The sequence below is a fragment of the Choloepus didactylus genome, chromosome 9, assembly GCF_015220235.1.
Source record: "Choloepus didactylus isolate mChoDid1 chromosome 9, mChoDid1.pri, whole genome shotgun sequence".
NCBI classification, from domain to species: domain Eukaryota; kingdom Metazoa; phylum Chordata; class Mammalia; order Pilosa; family Megalonychidae; genus Choloepus; species Choloepus didactylus.
In genome coordinates, this window is record NC_051315.1 from 37099066 (window position 1) to 37118537 (window position 19472).

The 19472-nt window shown below is 41.2% G+C and overlaps 1 protein-coding gene across 1 annotated transcript in view; it reads left to right on the plus strand.

The window, feature by feature from the left end:
- KIF5C (kinesin family member 5C) overlaps positions 1-19472 on the plus strand; it is a 161726-nt gene that overhangs the window by 76029 nt on the left and 66225 nt on the right. The window contains exons 5-10 of the mRNA XM_037849932.1: positions 4495-4543; positions 4820-4875; positions 5586-5673; positions 7608-7732; positions 10203-10307; positions 10654-10802. Of these exons, the coding sequence (XP_037705860.1) occupies positions 4495-4543; positions 4820-4875; positions 5586-5673; positions 7608-7732; positions 10203-10307; positions 10654-10802 (572 nt within the window). The remainder of the gene's footprint in view (positions 1-4494; positions 4544-4819; positions 4876-5585; positions 5674-7607; positions 7733-10202; positions 10308-10653; positions 10803-19472) is intronic.

Here is a 19472-nt window from a genome sequence, read left to right on the forward strand (position 1 = left end):
GAATTCTAGGCTTGATGTTGTGGATTCCTGTAGCCATGACTGGGATGTGTCCATGTTTGGGTTCCACGGAACAAAGTCCTTGTGTTGTTAATAGATGGGCTACCTGGGTGACGGTGTTCCATGGTAAATAAACAGGGAAGATGCTTTTTGACAATGTTAGATTTATCAAAAGCTTAAATATGCTCTTGTATAATGTGGCTCTGCAAAAGGAATATGTACTATATTACATTTATTTGACTCTATTTGACTATTATTTCCATCTTTGACTGTAGAGATATTTCCCCCCTGGGGTGTGAAAGACTAATGTTCTGAGGAGCATATTTTGGGAAGTGTTGGAGAAGGGAATTCTCCTCCTCCATCGTTTTTGTTTTTTTGTTTTGTTTTGTTTTGTTTTAACACAGTCTCTGTTCTGGCTTAAATTTGAATTAAAAGAGAGATTTCTCCTCTCCTGATGTAGCTGTTAAGTAATAAAATTTGATATTTAGTATATTCATTGTAATGCCTTTGTAAGTAATGTAAAAGCCACCTTTTTAAACAAATAGAGGAAATTGTTAATTAGCAGACATGGAGCCTGATAGTAGGCTTTGGGGCTCTGGGGCTGGGGAGATGTGAAGAATCAGGAAATCCACTCCCTTCTTTTCTTTCTTTTTTTTTTCCCAATTAAAAAAATTGGGATATACTTCACATACCATGAATGAATAAATACAGTGGTTTTTAGTATATTCACAAAAATTGTACAACCATGAACTCTAATGCCAGAGTATTTCATCACCCCCGAAAAAAGAAACCCTCCACCTATTATAATCCCTGCTTTTCTGATCTCTTGCTTTATTCCTTTCTCTTACCTCAGACCATCTTTCTTATTTTTTTTCCTTGGCAGGTGTGTGTGTGTGTGTGTGTGTGTACAGGAGGGGGGCAACATGGCAGCTCCTGCCCCCAATTCCCTTTTTCCAATTCTGGATTCCCTAGAGAAGGGCCTCATTGGCCCAGCCTGCCGGTGGTGCCCCCCCCCCCCCCCCAACCCCAGTCCAGTAGCTCTGCCCGGATGCACTTGGCTGCCTGGGTGCCCACCACTGTGACAGTGGGGAGGAGGCTGAGGGAAGGTGGGGTGGAGGACAGGGCAGTTCTAAGGAGACAGGTGGCTGAGCACATCAGCCAAGAGCTATCCCTTTAGGCTGGGACCTTAGTCCTTCAGGCCCTTCATTTTAGAGAAGCCAAAGTCCAAGGTAGTAGAATTAGATGGCTCGAGTTTCATGCCATGTTATTGGCAGAGCTGAGAATACACTCTACATCTCCTGGCCACCCTGGAAATGTATGTTTTCCATTATGCTGTCCCTCCTCCTTTACTTATTTCTGTTATGTACCCTTCCTAAATTGTGAAAAGAAGGCAACTCTGTTTGTTCAATGAAAATCACATCTGGAAGAATATCTTTTCCTTACAGTTCCCTTTGTTGGCTAAAGCCCTATTCTACTTTTTGCCAGAGTTCTTTATATCTAAGGCTACAAAAGCTTGTTGCTTTGATGGGATCAAGATTTAGGAGCTTAAGTGCATCTTTTATGTCTGTTTGCATTTAAGTACTTTAAGTGACTGCAGGGTTCTTATGTGATAATCCCAGAGTAAGATGTTAAACCAATTTACTGCCCTCAAAATAGGATTTTGTATTAGAATCTTATTAAGATAAAAACAGCCTTAGCAGACACCAGGGAAAAGAAAAAACAGCAAAACACCTTGTAAGTCTCTGGGGCTGAATTTTACCGTCCAAGTTGCTGTTGGGTACTCATAGCTATGTTTACTTGTAACATAAATAATATGTAAGTGGACAAGTCAGCTGTTGACTGCTCATATTTTGAACTGAGTAGTGCCAGGCTTGATCAAGAAGAGGCTTAAAGCAGGATTGAAACCATGATAAGATAAAAATTGATAGCATATTTCAAAGATAATATCCAATGCTATTAAAGGTTTAAGAAAACAGATATTCTCACACATTCTGATAAACTAGTATAATGTTTGTTGAAAGCAATTTCTGAGTACATTCTTCCAGTTTTCAGATTCTATCTTAAGGATAAAATGGGAATAATCTGCTCTTTAAAATGAGTCCCATGGAAAGTTTTAAATATTATTTTTGAACATGCTATTTATTAATACCAAACAACACTTATTTATTTTTCTCTTACCTGGTCCCACAAAGAATTTAAAATGACAAAATAAACAAAAACAAAACCCCTCAAAAGCAGTCAGTGTCTGCTGTGGGAAAAAAAAAATGTCCGTGAATCAGAATTCTCTTTCTACTTATGTTGAATATGAGCAGGTTTTCAAGTGCTAGATTTGCTTGTATCAAGTTCATGATTGCTCTTTAGATATAATGCATTTTCTTTGCAACCTGTGGAGATAAGCCCACATGTTTAAGGTCTTGAAAATATCAGAAAAGGCTTAGTGAAATTCACAATTCTGAAGTAAGTAGAATGTGTTGGAACCAGGATTGTTGGCTGCAGGAAGGGCTGGCTGGAGGTGTTTAGCATTAGAGGCCAAACAGGACCAAAGGATTTGGGCAGTGAGAGCAGGTTGCAGAATGCAGTGGCACAAGCGGTTGTAGACAGAATGGCTGGCATGGTGTTGTATGGACATTGAGGTAGGTGTGTCCACGGGAGATGGGGCTCAGGAAAATAGGTGTGTTTCACACACCTTCAGGCTGGCAGAAGTTGGTTAGGGAGACTGGCAACCAAGAGAGGATGAGAGATTCCAGGGCTCAAAGCCAGAGCCCTAAGTCTTAGAGAAGCTAGGAAGTCACACGGCCCTTGTGAGGCACGGAGCAGAAGGCAAGGAGGCAGGGCCTAGTCCATTTAGGGTCAGGGCAGGGCTGGGGAGTCTTCCGTTCCCCTTCACTAGCGGGGATATGAGGACCACGGTTAGCCACAGGCTCATGTCCGGGCTGTCCCATTTGGACCTTTATAACTGTTTTCCTTCAGTCCATTCCCTTGTTTAGACTTTGAAGAAACTCATGAACTTGGGAGAGAGAATAATTGTTTGGGAAGGCAGCAGGCAGATGTAGAGAGTGCAGAATCCTAGAGAGAATTTTTGGCATCTAAGAACAGATGGGAAAATTGAGATCTGGGTTCTTGTCTTGTTTATGTGTAAATTAATTGCCCAAGATCATATGTTTGGTTAAAAGTGGAGTTAACACTTAAAATGTGCAGTTTCTATTTGGGATGATGGAAAAGCTTTAGCAGTGAATGGTGGTGAAGGTAGCACAACATTGTGAATGTAATTAAAAAAAAGCATAAAAAATTGAATATAAATGTTTAATAAACTCAGGTGAAATTTCTCATCCTCAGGTAACAAAGCTATACTAATTGAAACAATGATAAGATAAAAATTGATAACATTTAAAAGATAATGTCCAATGCTATTAAAGGTTTAGGAAAACAGATATTCTCATACATTCTGGTAAACTCTTTGTTGAAAGCAATTTCTGAGTACATTCTTCCAGTTTTCCGATTCTATCTTAAGGATAAAATGGGAATGAAAATTTATATACAAGGTTACTTTTCATTGTTTGTATTGCTTGGCATTATTTGTATTGGCGAAAGAAAAAAATATTAGAAATATCCTTAATGTCTGTCCACAGATAAATCATTAAATACGTGATTGTTTATGAGAAAAAAAGTGATTCTCAAATGTCAGCAGCATAAGAATCACCTGGGGAGTTTAAGTGCAGATTTCTAGGTCCTGTTCTCTGAGATTATGATTCAGTAGAACTCAACTAGGGTTTGGGGTTCTGCAATTAAAATGAGTGCTGCATATGATGCTGACGCTGGTGGTGCTGGGGTTGAGGTTTGGGAATAATCAATTGGGAGGTTTCTTTTCCCTCTTACAGTCTAATCATCTTTCCTTAAATCACATTTTGTTCAAATCCTTCCTGAACTTCCCAAACCTGGCCGCCGCCACCAACTCTCTCCGTTATCCTTCTGAACTCTTCATGCATCCAGGCACACTGCCTTCAACCTCCTTTCCCTGCTTCCTTCCTGTGTGTATTTGGATCACGTTCTCCCCGTGGTCTGGTGAAGCTGTCAGCATCGTGGATGCAGGGAGGCCTGCTAATTTTTGCAAGTTACTTGCAAAGGATGCTTTATGATTTGACTGTTGCCATACCCAGAAAATGGCTTGGTGCCTATCTAAGGTATAACCTAGAGTCCTCCTGTAAGTGGCTTTCTAGCATGTGATGTAAGTAACACCTGAACTGGCACTAGTAGGGAGCTGTGGTGTGTGGGGATCGGGAGAGGGCCAGGCTTAGCATAGAGGAGCCATTGGATCAGGAAGCAGCAGGAACCACAGTAGCCAGAGCTCTGCACTCAAGGGTGCCCTGTGACTTTCACTTTGGGTTCTGTCTTCTTAACTCTTCTCAGCTGTACGTGACAAGAGTTCTTGTAAGTTCTAATAATAATACTTTTGAAATATAGTGTGTCATTTCTCTTTCAAACTCCATTTGTTTTTAGGTTTCCTATTTTGAGATCTACTTGGACAAAATAAGGGACTTACTTGATGGTGAGTAATGTGAAAGCTTGTCCTTTGTGTGTCCTATAACTAAAGTCCAGGGAGGTTGAAATGATTCACAGCACTTCTGCTTCAGGAAGTAATGAAGATTTATAGAGATGTTCTATTGCCTTCAGTCCATATCCTTTTTCTCAGCCAGGGCTTAAACTTGCATATTGGATAGAGATTAGATTTGCCTATCTTCTGTAACAATTTCTGTTTTTCCTCCAGTATTGGGTCTTTAACTTTTCTTTTCTTCTTTGCATGTCATCATTATTATCCCTGTAGTATCCAAGACAAACTTGGCTGTTCATGAAGATAAAAACAGAGTCCCATACGTAAAGGTATGAGGAAGGCTTGATTGGTGATGCAATTGATTTCTCTCCAGTCACTGTTAATGATAATTATTACATAAGATGCCCAGGATATTATCTATAAAGGGCATATAGATATTTAATCATGTTCCTTATATTTAATATTCATCTGGTTAAAAATAGACATTAAATGCTTCAGTTTTATCTCTCCTTTATGTCAGCATATCACAGACATCTAATCACCTGAGATAAGAACTGCAGAAGTGAACAAATACTTAATATTCACATTTAAAGAGGCTTTGGGATTGAGTGCAATTATTTATACGTTGCAGTTAGAGGAAGCCTATCAGAGCATTATGTGTAGAACTTCTATTTAGGTTGGTGACTAAATGTTACATGAATAAAAATGGAGAGAGCAAAACCCAACTTGGTCCATTTCTTCTTCTCTCATTGATTTTCTTCTTTTAATTTCCTGTCTCCACTGCTTTTGAGCATGAATATGTACTCAGAAATCTAGGAAGGTCAGGCATTTCTTTTATGGTTTACTTCTGGTTTTCCCAGGGTTTGCTCAGACTTCTCTTTAACGTAGAATTCGATCAAGGAGTAAAAGCGGTTGGATCTGTACCACAGCCTTTCTATTATCTGCCCCTCTAAAGAAAAATGAGAAAATGTTTAGCTGTTTCAAAATATTGTTGCTTTTCAATTTTTGTAATGGCCAACCTGGTCCAACTCTGCTCCAGGGGTGCACCGAGCGGTTTGTGTCAAGCCCCGAAGAAGTCATGGATGTTATAGATGAAGGAAAAGCAAACCGACACGTGGCCGTAACAAGTAAGCTTGGGGATGGAGTTTTCTCGGCTCTCGGTATAAAAATGTCTGCCTCACCACCAGGAGAGGTGGGTTATGAGGTATAAATGACGTCAGACATGTGAGGTTGGCACAGTGGAGGCTTGGACTCACCTCAGGGTCCGTGCAGCACGGCTGTCTCGGCTGGTTGAGAGAAGGTGCCCGCTGCTGCCCAGATGGTGCTCCCAGGTCTTGGCAGTGTCGGCTGAGCCTCACTGGGCCCTGATAACAGCCCAGCCCTGAGCACTGGGGACAGCCCAGCCCTGAGCACTGGGGAAGACACACAGCCACCAACCAAAGTTATAGTGAGTTTCTAAGTTTCTTTTAGCCATGTTATTGTTTCAGCTTAAGCAGAAAAATCCAAACCAGTAAATTCTATATGTGAGTCATGTGTGTGGAAAGGATCCATGTTAGACTTCTGCCCTTTGTGAAAAACGGCAAGAAAGGCAAAGAGAGACCCAGAGAGCAGTGCTGGGAGCTTCACCATAAACCTTGAGATGCCTTGTTAACAATAGGCACATTCCAATCAGCTCATTTCCCTGGTGGTTGTTTCCTCAGCGCATGCGTCATATCTCAGAGAAGCAGATCGTAGAGTACTATGCAGCAGTCGTTCCCTAAAAAGATTGGGGTTTCCTGTTTTGTTCAGAGGGATTGTGGACACATGAGCGTGAGCTCACATGAAGAGGCGCTGAAGTTAACTGAGGATATCCCGCTTGGAGGAGAGAAAATTGTCTGGAGAGGGGGTGGTGGATATTGCAATATGTCCTCACGTGTTCTAGGTGCTGATCTGCAGAGGGTCAGCTTGCTTCATGTGACTGGAATGGGTAGGACCATCCTGGAGTGTTGATACTACAGGGAGGCAGATTTTGACTTACCACAAAAAGAGCTCTCTAATCCTTGGAGCTGCCCCAAGTCAAGCCTGCTCCCCTCAGAGGTGGAGAGTTCCCTGTCACGGCATACAAGAGATTCAAGCATTGGTCCAGACTCTCAAGTCTCTTCCAACCATGGTTTTGTGGTCCTGTGATCCAGAGACGTAATTCCTAACCTTGACTCTATCCCAACAGACATGTCAGATGATGTTCACGTATGTGGCAAATTTTCATAGATCATCCTGAGCTTATTATGTACAGCATAGTTTGAATTCCACTTCTTTCTCTCCTCCTTAAAATACACACATATACCCACACACGTGTGCAGGAAAGTAAGATTGATATTCTTAGAGTAATAGCAGCTCTTGTTTATAAAAAGGTATTCACTCTGTTTCTTAAGCTCTAGTTAATCATGAATTATTCATGGCATACCTGACAACTCATTTTGGCCCCCTGGTTCAGAACTGATGGTCCAGAACATGACTATTATCCTGTCATTCTGGTGAGGTGGTTTTAAGGAATGATTGCTAGTGAGGGTTGAACAAGACTGTCTCTGGTGGACAAGATGCAGGGTCCAGAACACTTTTATTTCCAGAACTCTGTTTAATGAAGCATATTTAATCTTTGAGACCATCTGTGTGCCTAGCATAGGTTGTAGAGGAAGTGCGTCTTAATCCTTCCTTCCTTGTGAAAGCTTGATAAGGCCAGGCTTATGCCCGTGAACAAGATAGAATACATGGGTATTAATCATGATGATGAGGGTAGAGGGATTTCAAGTGAGGTAGGGGAGCTTTAAACAGAGCTGGAGAATTGGTTATCTTATACGAGTGTCTAAGGTTTTTAGATTAGTTTCTGTGCTACTTGAAGACATTTTGAATCTTTCATTTCTAGACTGAGCATTGTTTTTAAGAAGATAGTTTTTAAAATTGACTGGACTTAACTTCAACAAACGGAGCTATTAGGCATGATTTGTTATGCTTTTTAAACAAGGGGTTTGCTACCTTAAATTCATGTGCTCTTTGTAGAGCAGTAAACTATTGTCCTTTTCAGACATGAATGAACACAGCTCTAGAAGTCACAGTATCTTCCTGATTAATATTAAACAAGAGAATGTAGAGACCGAAAAAAAACTCAGTGGGAAGCTTTATCTGGTTGATTTGGCTGGGAGTGAAAAGGTAATTGGTATTTTATTTGTATTATCTATAATTTTACCCTGTTATTTGCTTCAGTATGCAAGGTATAATTTTTTAACCTTCCTATTCCCTGGTTTTAAAGAGCTTTTAAGGTTTGTGATGTGCCAAGATGTTATTAAATTTAACCTTTGTTTTCCTGCTCTTTCTTTTTTGGTTCTGAACTCCCCTGTTGACGTCACAGGCAAGTGCTTTGTGTGCTAACTCTGATTTATGCTTGATAGGCTCTGATGATGACTTTAAGCGAGTGCTGGTCTGAACTTCGCCTAGCAAAGAGAGCTGCGCAAATGTGGGAGGGACATTGACTTCTGAGCAAAGAAAAGGTCCCTGGGTTGTGCCATATTCCAACAGGCCAGGAAAGGACTTTGCCATTGGAATATGGCAGTTCTGCCTCTGCAGCTTTGTTTTGCTGATAGAGGCCCTATGGCCTGGGACCTTCCCTGCATGCCCCGGTTCTCTTGGCAATCAGCATGGACTGTCCCATCCGAGCAGCCTCGGCTTCTTAGGCTCTGAGGTCTGTAGTCAGGGTTCTAGTCACCAGCCCTGACTGTTCCGGTTTTTTCAGGGCTCTCCCTTTGGCATCTGTTCCTTGTCCCATGCTCTCCCAGGCTCTGGCTGGGGCCATATTTCAGACCAAACAGGCCTCCCCGAGCATCCAACCTTTGCCTCCTGCCGCTCTTACCTGGAGGATGCTGTTGGAGGCTCTGACCCCCCTTGGGTGACATCACAGAGCAAGTCCTGCTCCCAGCACCCTTTAGCCTCCGTCATCAGTGACATCAGGCTGGTCGTTCCCATTGGGGTTAGCCTTGAAGCCTGCCTAATCTCCCCAACTGCATCCCTGAGCCCCACGTACCACACCACACCACGGAGTTGCCTGTATGCCAGGATATGGCCACTAACATCCATGTAAGTCATGGCCTCTCATCTGCATTTGTAGAGCCATGAGCATAAGAACATCTTGGTGTTCCGGTTGGAGATCTAAAATATAGTGGACTGGATATGGAATAGAAACTCACCAGCATGGACATAACGGCGCAGTGTTGTTTAGTTCTAGAATGGCTATTAACAACCAGGACGGGCTTTACTGCTCACCAGTTGTATGAGTCCATTCAAAGAGCCGGAGTGGGCCCTCTGGTTCTCCAGCTGGGCCTCTTTCCCTTTAGAGCAGAGAGCTGGATATTTAGGGCCTCAAAGCAGCTGGAAAACACCTTATGCCGGCGTTTCAGAGTGGAGGTCTGACCTGTGCATTGTGTGGGTGGTTATTGCCAATGAGACTATTAACGAGGCATTTTAAAGTTGTGTTCTTCATGTGGTTTCTTTTGTTCACATCTATTTTCCTTTGCCCCAGGTGTGTCCATATGGATGTGATCTAGTAGAACAGAACCCTGGGCTTTAGTCCATCTCTCCCAAATGGCATTCTCCCCTTGGGCTGGCAATGTGATGTCTCAGGAACTTAGTTTTCTTGTCTGTAAAAGAAAGAGGATAGAACTTATCCTGCATATTTCATGGAGTTAGGATGCCCAACCATGAAAGCACCTTGAAAAGCTCTGTGTAAACTGACTTATTTGTGACCTATCAGCTACATTGCCTCTCTCCAGGTGGGAGGACCCACAACACACAATTACAGAGAGATAAGAAGCTATTCTATCTGAACCAAAGGCATTCCTCTCCATTGTAGGAATTTGTCCTTTATATGTAATTGAAATCTATCTTTGTGTTGTTTGAAATCATTTCCCTCCTTTCCCTTTCTTTAGAAGCAGCTGCTTGCCCTGCTTCGTTTGTCTGGTCAGCACAGTTATAAATCACGTTGTGTCCCGTTTTCTAGAGTGGATGCTGTAAATATGAAATGGCCAGTGATAACACGGCAGAGGAGGAACTGTGGTCCCTCTGGCTGCAGTGGAAAAAAGACAAATTCACAATGCCATCTACATTCTTTTGGCTTTTCATTCCTCTCTAAGATTTTTGCCTTTTTTCCATGCTATGGGAATAAGTAGGGGAGGAAAAGAGAGTCTGGGTAACCCTCCCCACCACCTGTTGTCCTTTGCCGGAATTTGGAGCTTGAAATCGACATTTTCCCAATATGTCCATTGTTGTGGCTCAGGACAGCGTTTTCTCTCCATGCTTCAGTCCCCCAGGACCTGGGCCTGTCTGTGGTGAAAACGCTCTTGGAGCCTGCTTTCCCTGGATGGATGTCCCCAGGGAAAGCCTCTGTAGTTCCACCACTTGAGGCATTTGAGCCATTCCCCCAAAGCCTAATCGAGAGGAAAATGACAACAAGTGAGAACAAATCCCCAGTCTCATACGCAAGGGATGGTTTTATCAACATGGCTCTTATTTACTTTTATTTTTATGTGCATTCCAGAAGGATTCCCCCTTTGCCTTCATGTTTGTTTGGAATTTGTGTTTCTTGCTTTGGCTGTCCCTACAGCTCATTGCTCTCTCTTCTCTCTGGCAGGTCAGCAAAACTGGTGCCGAGGGAGCCGTTCTTGATGAAGCTAAAAATATCAATAAGTCTTTGTCTGCTCTTGGAAATGTGATCTCTGCCTTGGCAGAGGGGACAGTAAGTGATCCTTTCCCCAGCAATTAAATAATAATATGAGACGTCGTCTTTTGGGTATATGGACCCTTTTTGCCACATCCCCCAGAGATTGATCTGTTTTTCTGTTTGGAAAGGGACAAAAGGAATCCTGGCTGTGAATGCTCTGCTAATTGGGAGATCCAGTCTACTAAAATTTGTGCATGGTGACCCGGGTCACAGCACAATCATGTAAACTTTGGCAAGATCCAGAGATCCAACAACAAATTCCTATTTCACGTGTGGTTCTAAGCCCATTGTATCTGCCACTGACTTGCTTGCTTGCTTTGAATGGGCTGCCAAAACCAATACTTTTCCTTTTCCTAAATAGAAAACACACGTGCCGTACAGGGACAGCAAGATGACTCGGATTCTTCAGGACTCCCTGGGTGGGAACTGTAGAACCACCATTGTCATTTGCTGTTCTCCCTCCGTCTTCAATGAGGCTGAGACCAAGTCCACGCTGATGTTTGGACAGAGGTGGGTGCGCTTGCCTGTGCCGTGCTCTGTACTGTCACTAGGTCTTAGGAATGAGAGGGGAGGGACTAGTGTCAGAGAGGTGATAAAGTGATGTGGCAGGCAGCTGTTCCTAGATTGTACCTAGCAGGTGATCTGTCAACTTGTGGCATCACTGATTGAGGACAAAGGATTAATTATGCTTTCGAATAATGAGCAGGAATAGGCCAATCCAAGCTATGGTGTTAGTATATTAAAGCCCAAACCTATTATAGGTGTGAGATTGACAATTCAGTGGCATGTTACTTTTGTTCATTATTGAATTGAATTCTAACTCTTAGATTTGCAGGATTACAGTGTATGAAATTCAAGACTGGTAACTACTTTTAACTCCAGTATTTGGGATCCAATATGAAGTTGCTTATAGAACAACTGGAAACATATGAATATAGAGCAGTGACGTAAATGGAAAAGTGAGGGAAAGGAATCCTGAAACTAACCCTGTAGGGGGTAGAGAATGTATGTGGAGGACAGGGTACATGGTAGCCATCTTCTCACCTTTCCTAGGTCTCTGCCAAGTGTTAACAGGTGGGCAGCAGGGATGGCTAAGGAATCTGAAAATAGCTGTGTGGGGGTTGGTGCGTTCATACCTTTTTTCTTTCTTTTTTTTTTTAATTGTGAACTTTAACATATATACATAACAGTGATAACTTTCAATGTATGATTTCACAAGTAGTCAGAGAGCAAATCTCAAAGAATGTCGTGGGTCACAGTTCCACAACTTCAGCCATTTCCATTATTGTGAAATACAACATAAGTACAGAACGGTGTCATCTCTCGTTGTATAGCTCAACAAGCAGTCATGTAGGTAATTTCAAAAATTGTTAGGGGTTACAGTTCCAAAGTTTCAGTCCTTTCCTTATTATGCAATACAAGGTATATACAGAAAGGTGAAGACCTTCAAGGCACATTTCAATGAGCAGCTATAGAGCAAATCCCAAAGGATGCTATAGGCTACAGTTCCACCATGTCATTTACCGCCTTCCACCATTCCAATGCCCCAGCATCCAAAAATACATGTATTATTATATAATGTTTCAGTATTCATAGACCTTTGTTAAATCTTATCTTGTTTGTTGCTACCCCTTCCTCTCACTTAATCTCTTTCTCCATCTCCAGAGGTGTCTAGGCAGTGAGCACCCTAACTTATTCATATTGAAAGGGGATATTGACAGTATGGGGAAGGGGGCTGCATCTGATAGTTGATCTTAAAGAGGCTGTTGCCTCTGGGTTATAGGACTTGTTTGGTATAGGAACATTCTAGTGGATTTAAATTTCTGAAAGATAAAACTTAGTGAATGTGTCTTTTATAGATTGTCAGGTAGTGACCTAGGTATTTGGGGACTACTTTTGGTAAGGGCATGGCTCCTTTCCTTTCTTGCTGTCATCTTTCTCGCCCACCCCCCTCCCAAGGTGTAATCCCCCTCAGTCATGGTTCCCCCATCGGGGTTTGGCACCATGCTCTCAGCCAGGGCTCCCTTGGGCAGCTGATCCCGGACCTGAGGTTGGGAGCTGTGGGTTCTGTTGCCATTACCCCATTCAACTCTGAGCGACTGTGTGGTCTTTCGACAAGTTAGCAGTTCTCTTTGGCCACCAGCTGCCTCATCTCTTCTTAGGTGCACAGAGCAAGCCCTCTGCCTTCCTCCTGGGAGTGCACTGTGTGATTATGCCTGAGAAATAGTTTAAGATGCCTAGCGAGAGGACAGGTGGGGGCGGGTATGCCTGGGAACTATTGTGGCTCATTTAAACTGCATTAGATGGAGTCATTTCCTGAGCCCTCAATAGAACATAGAATTACACAGTTGAGGCACCTGCGGGATGTCTAAATAAATAATAATTACACTGAAATATTGTAGAACTAATGTATCTTTTAAATTGGATTTGGGTCCTTTACTTCTGAATCACTTCCTTGGTTAGTCAAATATTTAGGTCAGAGGGACTGCAGTAGGATAAAATCTACTTTTCTGAAGGGTCACAGGATATGAATAAATCAGCATCTGCTTATGGGAACCACTGAATACTCCAGTGACCCTCTTTCTCTCCCCGCCACCCCTCAGCCTTTCTGTTTTAACAATTTCCTCTGAAGACATGTTTGCGCAAATCAGCTCCAAGTGCATTTATATAGAAAACAAAAAAATCTCACCAGCAAAGCACAAGTATTCTGGATCTTTGTGAGCCAGAGACCCCCGGGGCACTGGAGTGTCTGTCTCAGGTAACTGCTGGTGGTGATCATTTGCAGCTGTCTACAGGGAGGGGTTTAGGTATAAGTTCAAATGATTTTCTTTCTTCTGATCTGAGCGAGGCCATCCTCAGTTCTGTCATTATCACCAGCACAGTTTTTTAGTGCTTAGTGATGTGTCAGACATGTCGATTCTAACGGGTGAGCATTATCTCACCTTTGTACAGAGGATGGGATTGAGACTTAGGCTCTGAGTGATTACAGCCAGTAAACGATACCATGTAGAATGTCAGAGGATATACACACGCTCTCCCATGCTGCTGCTTGACCCAGGAACCTGGGTGAGCCCAGGCCTCTTGGGTCAGTAAACCTAGTTTTGATGCTCTGTTCTGCTACTGATTTGTTCTCTCACTGATTTCTCCTTGCTGAGCCTCAGTCTTTTTGCCTTTAGGGAGAGATAATAATGCCTGCTTTTGAGAAATTTTGGGAGGATTAAGCAAGTTGGTTTAGTTTTTACTTAGCCCAGGAACCGGCATTAGTAGCCTTTCAGTGATTAAAAGTTCCCCTTTTCCTCTGCCTTAAACAGTCTGACATACTGAGACTAGGGAAAGTAACAGATGAAGAGTTGAATACTTTTTTTAAGGCACAGAACTGAAGTAGAATTAGAATTTTCTTAAATGAGTGATTAAAGAAATATTGCTGATAATTTGGGATTTTAGGAAATAAAAAGTGTTTTTGGTTTTTGAATGAAACCAGTTAATCAGTAATCATCTAGATCCTGAGCTCCATGAGGGCAAGGACTGGGTTTGTCATGGCCATCAGTGTCCCATCAGCATCCAATACAAGTCACAGTTGGCACTCAATAAGTAAACGTTTATCAAATGAATGAGTGGATGAATCTAATGCTTAGATTTTTAGGATTCCTTGGAACATTAGGGCAATTGCTGAACTGTGTGACACCATTATGTTTGGTTGGGTTTAGATCTGGCTTGCTTTCCAGACTCTAAAATCCCTCCAAATGTAAGGCGATTTGTTCCTTTTCCTCCATCCCTGAATTAACGGATTCATGAAGGATACCTAACTTCTCTATGGGGCCAATACCTGCTCTATTATTAAATACACGTATTGAACCCAATTACACAGCAGGCATGAGTCTGAATATCAGATTAGACATGGCATCTGATAGCTAATGAGATTAAGCACTTTGAAATCAGAAAAGACCGCTAGGCACATTCTAAATTCAGTGAAACAAGTGCTTATTATTTATATTCTTATTGCAGGGGTGGCCAAACCTTAGGGCAGTGTGTGGCTTCTTAGTTATTCCTGCCCAGTTCTTTGAAGGACATGAAGAAAGTACATGTTTCTTGCTAGGCTTGACTGTATGGATGCTCTGAATAAAATAATAGGCTTTCCTTTGAAGCAGTAGGAACATGATGGAGTCTACCAGTGCCTCAGGATAGCTTCTCAAATCAGCCCTCTTCAGTATTCTAGATTAGGTATTGGAATTTAGAAGAAAAAATTTATCTTGTTAGGTCTGTTTCTAGGTTTCACAGATGAATTCTGGCTTTCCATTTGGTCAGGTTTGTCCCGTTCAGTCCCCTGAATGTCCAGCATTGTGCTAGGTTAAAGAAGATAGTAGAAGGCATCATCCGTGCTCTTAAGGAGCTTTTAGTCTAGTTGAAGAGGCAAAACTTGAATTCCCGGGCAAGAAAGAGTCAAAAGCCAGACTCGGTGGCTATCACTGCTATCAGTGAGAGGGCACTCAGTTGATAGCACTTTCACTGACTTTTTTTTCCTTCCATCTTGCTGTGTTTTATTTTTCAGTCTTTAATTACTCTTCCAAAGTGCTTTATAGCACTATTCAAAAAAAAATATTTATTAGCGTAAAGTCAAATCACGCAGTTGTCTTGGGGGCCTATTTAACATTCCTTGACTTGGGGTTGTAATGAAGGAGAAGGAAGCCCCAAGGGGGCAGACCTGTCGGTGTGGAGAAAGCCTGAATCAGCAGATCTTTGGCACCAAGAGTTGTGGTGGATCCAGCATGAATAATTTGCACACTTTCTTTGTGTGTTGAATGTGGAAGGAGAACATGAAAGTGATAATGTAGGGAAAGTAATTTTCTTTCTCCTCTTCCTGACATGCACTTCTTCCTTTTTCAATTGTGCCACCTGGTGCTCAGTCTCGTGGCAGGTGGATGAGGCAGTGCCCCAGGCCTGGTGGTGGGCGTGCAGAACTGATGCCAGCAGAGCATGGTAACTTGTAGTAACATGTAGTTACCATGTCTGCAGGGGTAGAGCAAACACTTTGGCTAAGCCAGACACTTGCCTACAATTTTGATATAAAATGATAAAAAGATTTAAACCACCCCCTATTGGAGGGCCTGTTACTGGAACAGCAATAGGGTTAAGTTTTGTTCTTAGAGAGAGAAAGATGATGGTTGATTTAAGTTGACCAAATGCCAGGTCCTTGTCCAAGGCAGTCATTTCTGAATGTTTCCCAGGAGACTAGAGCTCTTCAAAAGATACAAAATGTAAAGGTTTAAAAAAAAATTTTTTTTAACATTTTTATTGTGAAATGTAGCATATATTCAGAAAAGTGATAACTTGCAAAGTATGGTTTTGCAGGTAGTTATAGAGCAAATTTCAAATTATGGTATGGGTTACAGTTCTGCAATTCCAGTTATTTCCTTCTAGCTCTTCTGATACTAGAGACTAAAAAGAATTTTCTATATAATGATTCAGTAGTCATAATCCTTTGTTAAATCCTATCTTTTTTGTTGCTACTCCTCCCTGTCATTTGATCACTGTCTCAATCTTCAGGGATCTCCAGGCAATGACCACTCTAACTAGTTCATATTGAAAAGGGGCGTCAACACTATGGGGAAGGGGATGTGGCTGGTTGGTGTTCTTGAAGAGACTGGTGCCTCTGGGATTTTGGACTTATTTGGCATAGGAACAATCTGGAGGTTTTAAGTTTCTGAAAAATAAACTTAGTGAAACTTTTATAGAGTCTCAGATCAAGACCTGGGTATTCTTTAGGGTTTCCAGAAATACTGTTAGTTGGAGCTCGGCATACTGTGGCAATTTGCAGTATCTGACTGAAGCTTGTGTACGAGTAACCCCTAGAACAGCCTCTTGACTCTATTTGAAATCTTTTAGTCATTGAAACCTTATTTTGTTACATATCTATTCCTCCTTTTGGTCAAGAAGGCTTTCCCAGTCCCATGATGCCAGGGCCAGGATCATCCCTGGAAGTCATGTCCCATGTTGCCAGGGAGACTCACACCCCTGGGAGTCATGTCCCATTTGGTGGGGGAGGGTAATGAATTCATTTGCAGAGTTGAGCTTAGAGAGAGAGGCCATATCTGAGCAACAAAAGAGGTTCTCTGGAAGTGACTCTCAGACATGATTAAAGGTGGGCTTAACCTCCCCTTTACAACCATAAGTTTCGTAAGAACAAGCCTCAAGATGGAGGGCTTGATTTTCACATAGCAGATATTCTATCCAAAATAAACGATCACTGTCTCACATTATCCTCACTTAGTTGTATAATCATCATCACTCTCTAAAATTTTAGACCATTATCATAACCCAAAACGTTCATAACTCTTATCCCTCCAATAGTTTACCCCTAGTATTGGTTGGTGCTAGTAAGGTATTCCTATGAAAATATAGTCCATAACTTGTAATAGGTAGTTTTTCCTACATACCACTCTGTTGTTAACTCTTTGTACAAGTGTCATACCTTTGAAGTAGATTGTGTAAGAACTTACTTATATTTGTAGTGCTAATCTGTGAAATACATGACTTTAAACAACCCCTTTCAGTCATTTTCACCTTCAATACAGCCCTGTTATTTACAATCTATTAACAAATTATCATTACCACTTGGCCATTCCCATACCGATAAGTTCAACCTCATTAAGAAGTCTGTACCTATTAGGCAACCACTTCTTCTCTAGCTTCTGTCTATCTCTAGGTCCCTTATATTCTACATTTTAAGGCCCTGATTTTACATTATCTAGGGAGTTCATATTAATGAAATCATACAATATCTCTCCTTTTGTGTCTGACTTACTTCACTCAGCATCATGTCCTCAAGGTTGTCACATGTTTCAGGACCTCATTCCTTCTTACTGCTGCATAATATTCCATTGTATGTATATACCACATTTTGTTTATCCACTCATCTGTTGTAGGACACTTGGATTGTTTCCGTCTCTTGACAGTTGTCAGTAATGCCGCTATGAACATTGGTGTGCAAATGTCTGTTCCTGTCACTGCTTTCAGATCTTCTGGGTATATACTGAGTAGTAGAGTTGCCAGGTCATAGGGCAACTTGATATTTAATTTTCTGAGGAGCTGCCAAACTGTCTTCTGCAGAGGCTGTACCATTATACATTCCCACCAGCAGTGGATAAGTTCCAGTTTCTCCACATCCTCTCCAAATAGTTTCCTGTTTGTTTAATGGCAGCCATTCTTATTGGTGTGAGGTGATATTGTGGTTTTGATTTGCATTTCCCTAATAGCTAAAGAAGATGAACATTTTTTCATGTGCTTTTTAGCCATTTCTATTTCCTCTTCAGAAAAAATGTTTATTCATATCTTTTGCCCATTTTAAAATTGGGTTGTTTGCTTTTGTCATTGAGTTTTAGGATATCAATCCCTTATCAGATATATGGTTTCCAAATATTTTCTCCCATTGAGTTGGCTACCTCAGAGTCCTTTGAGGTACAGAAGCTTTTGATTTTGAGGTATTCCCATCTATCTGTTTTTTCTTTCGTTGCTTGTGCTTTGGGTATAAGGTCCAAGAAGCTACCTCCTATTACTAGGTCTTGAAGATGTTTCCCTATATTATCTTCTCAGAGTTTTGTGGTACTGGCTCTTATATTTAGGTCTTTGATCTACTTTGAGTTAATTTTTGTATAGGGTGTGAGGTAGGGGTCCTCTTTCATTCTTTCAGATATGGATATCTGGGTCTCCCAGCCCTAATTGTTGAAGAGACTATTCTGTCACAGTTCGGTAGGTTTGGGGGCCTTATAAAAAAATCAATTGGGGTCTATTTCGGACCTCTCAATTCTATCGCATTGATCAGTATGTCTATCTTTGTGCCAATGTCATGCCGTTTTGACCACTGTGGCTTTATAGTAGGCTTTTAAAGTTAAGAAGTGTAAGTCCTCCCACTTCATTCTTCTTTTTTAGGAAATTTTTGGCAATTTGAGACCCCTTTCCCTTCCAAATAAATTTGATAACTAGCTTTTCCAAGTCTGCAAATCAAGTTGTTTGAATTTTTATTGGTATTGCATTGAATCTGTAGATAACTTTGGGTAGAATTGACATCTTAATGACATTTAGCCTTCCTATCCATGAACATAGAATATCTTTCCACCTATTGTAGGTCCTCTTTGATTTCTTTTAGCAAAGTTTTATAGTTTTCTGTGTAGAGGTCCTTTACATCCTTAGTTAAGTTTATTTCTAGGTACTTGATGTTTTAGTTGCTATTGTGAATGGAATTTTTTTCTTTATTGCCTCTTCAGTTAGATCGTTACTAGTATATAGAAACATTACTGATTTTTGCACATTAATCTTGTAATATCTGCCACTCTGCTGAATTTATTAGCTCAAGTACCTTCGTTGTCAGTTTCTCAGGATTTTCCAAGTATAGGATCATATCATATTCAAGTAATGAATGTTTTCTTCTTCCTTTCTGTTTTGGATGCCTTTTAGTTCTTTGTCTTGCCTAATTGCTCTGGCAAGAACTTCTATCACAATGTTGAAAAATGGTGCTGAGAGTGGGCATCATTTTCTGTCTCGCACCATTGAGTACTATGCTGGCTGTGGGTTTTTCATGTATTCCCTTTATCATATTGAGGAAGTTACCTTCTATTCCTACCTTTTGAAGTGTTTTCATCAGAAAAGGATGCTGAATTTTGTCAAATGCTTTTTCAGTGTCAATTGAGATGATCATATGATTTTTCCCTTTCAGTTTGTTAATGTGTTGTATTACATTGGTTCATTTTCTTTTGTTGAACCTCGCTTGCATGCCTGGAATGAACCTTACTTGGTTATAATTCTTTTAATATGCCTTTGGATTCATTTTGTAATATTTTGTTAATTTGTGCATCTGTATTCATTAGGGAGATTGGCCTATAGTAGTCCTTTCTTGTAGCATCTTTATCTGGTTTTGGTATTAGAGTGATGTTAGCTTCATAAAATGAGTTAGGTGGTGTTCCTTTTTCTTCAATTTTTTGAAAGAGTTTGAGGAGGAATGGTGTTAATTCTTTTTGGAATATTTGTTAAAAGTCCCCTGTGAAGCCATCTGGCCCTGGGCTTTTCTTTGTAGGAAGATTTTTGATGACTGATTGGATTTCTTTACTTGTAATTGGTTTGTTGAAGTCTTCTATTTCTTCTTGAGTCAGTATAGGTTGTTCATGTGTTTCCAGGAAATTGTCTATT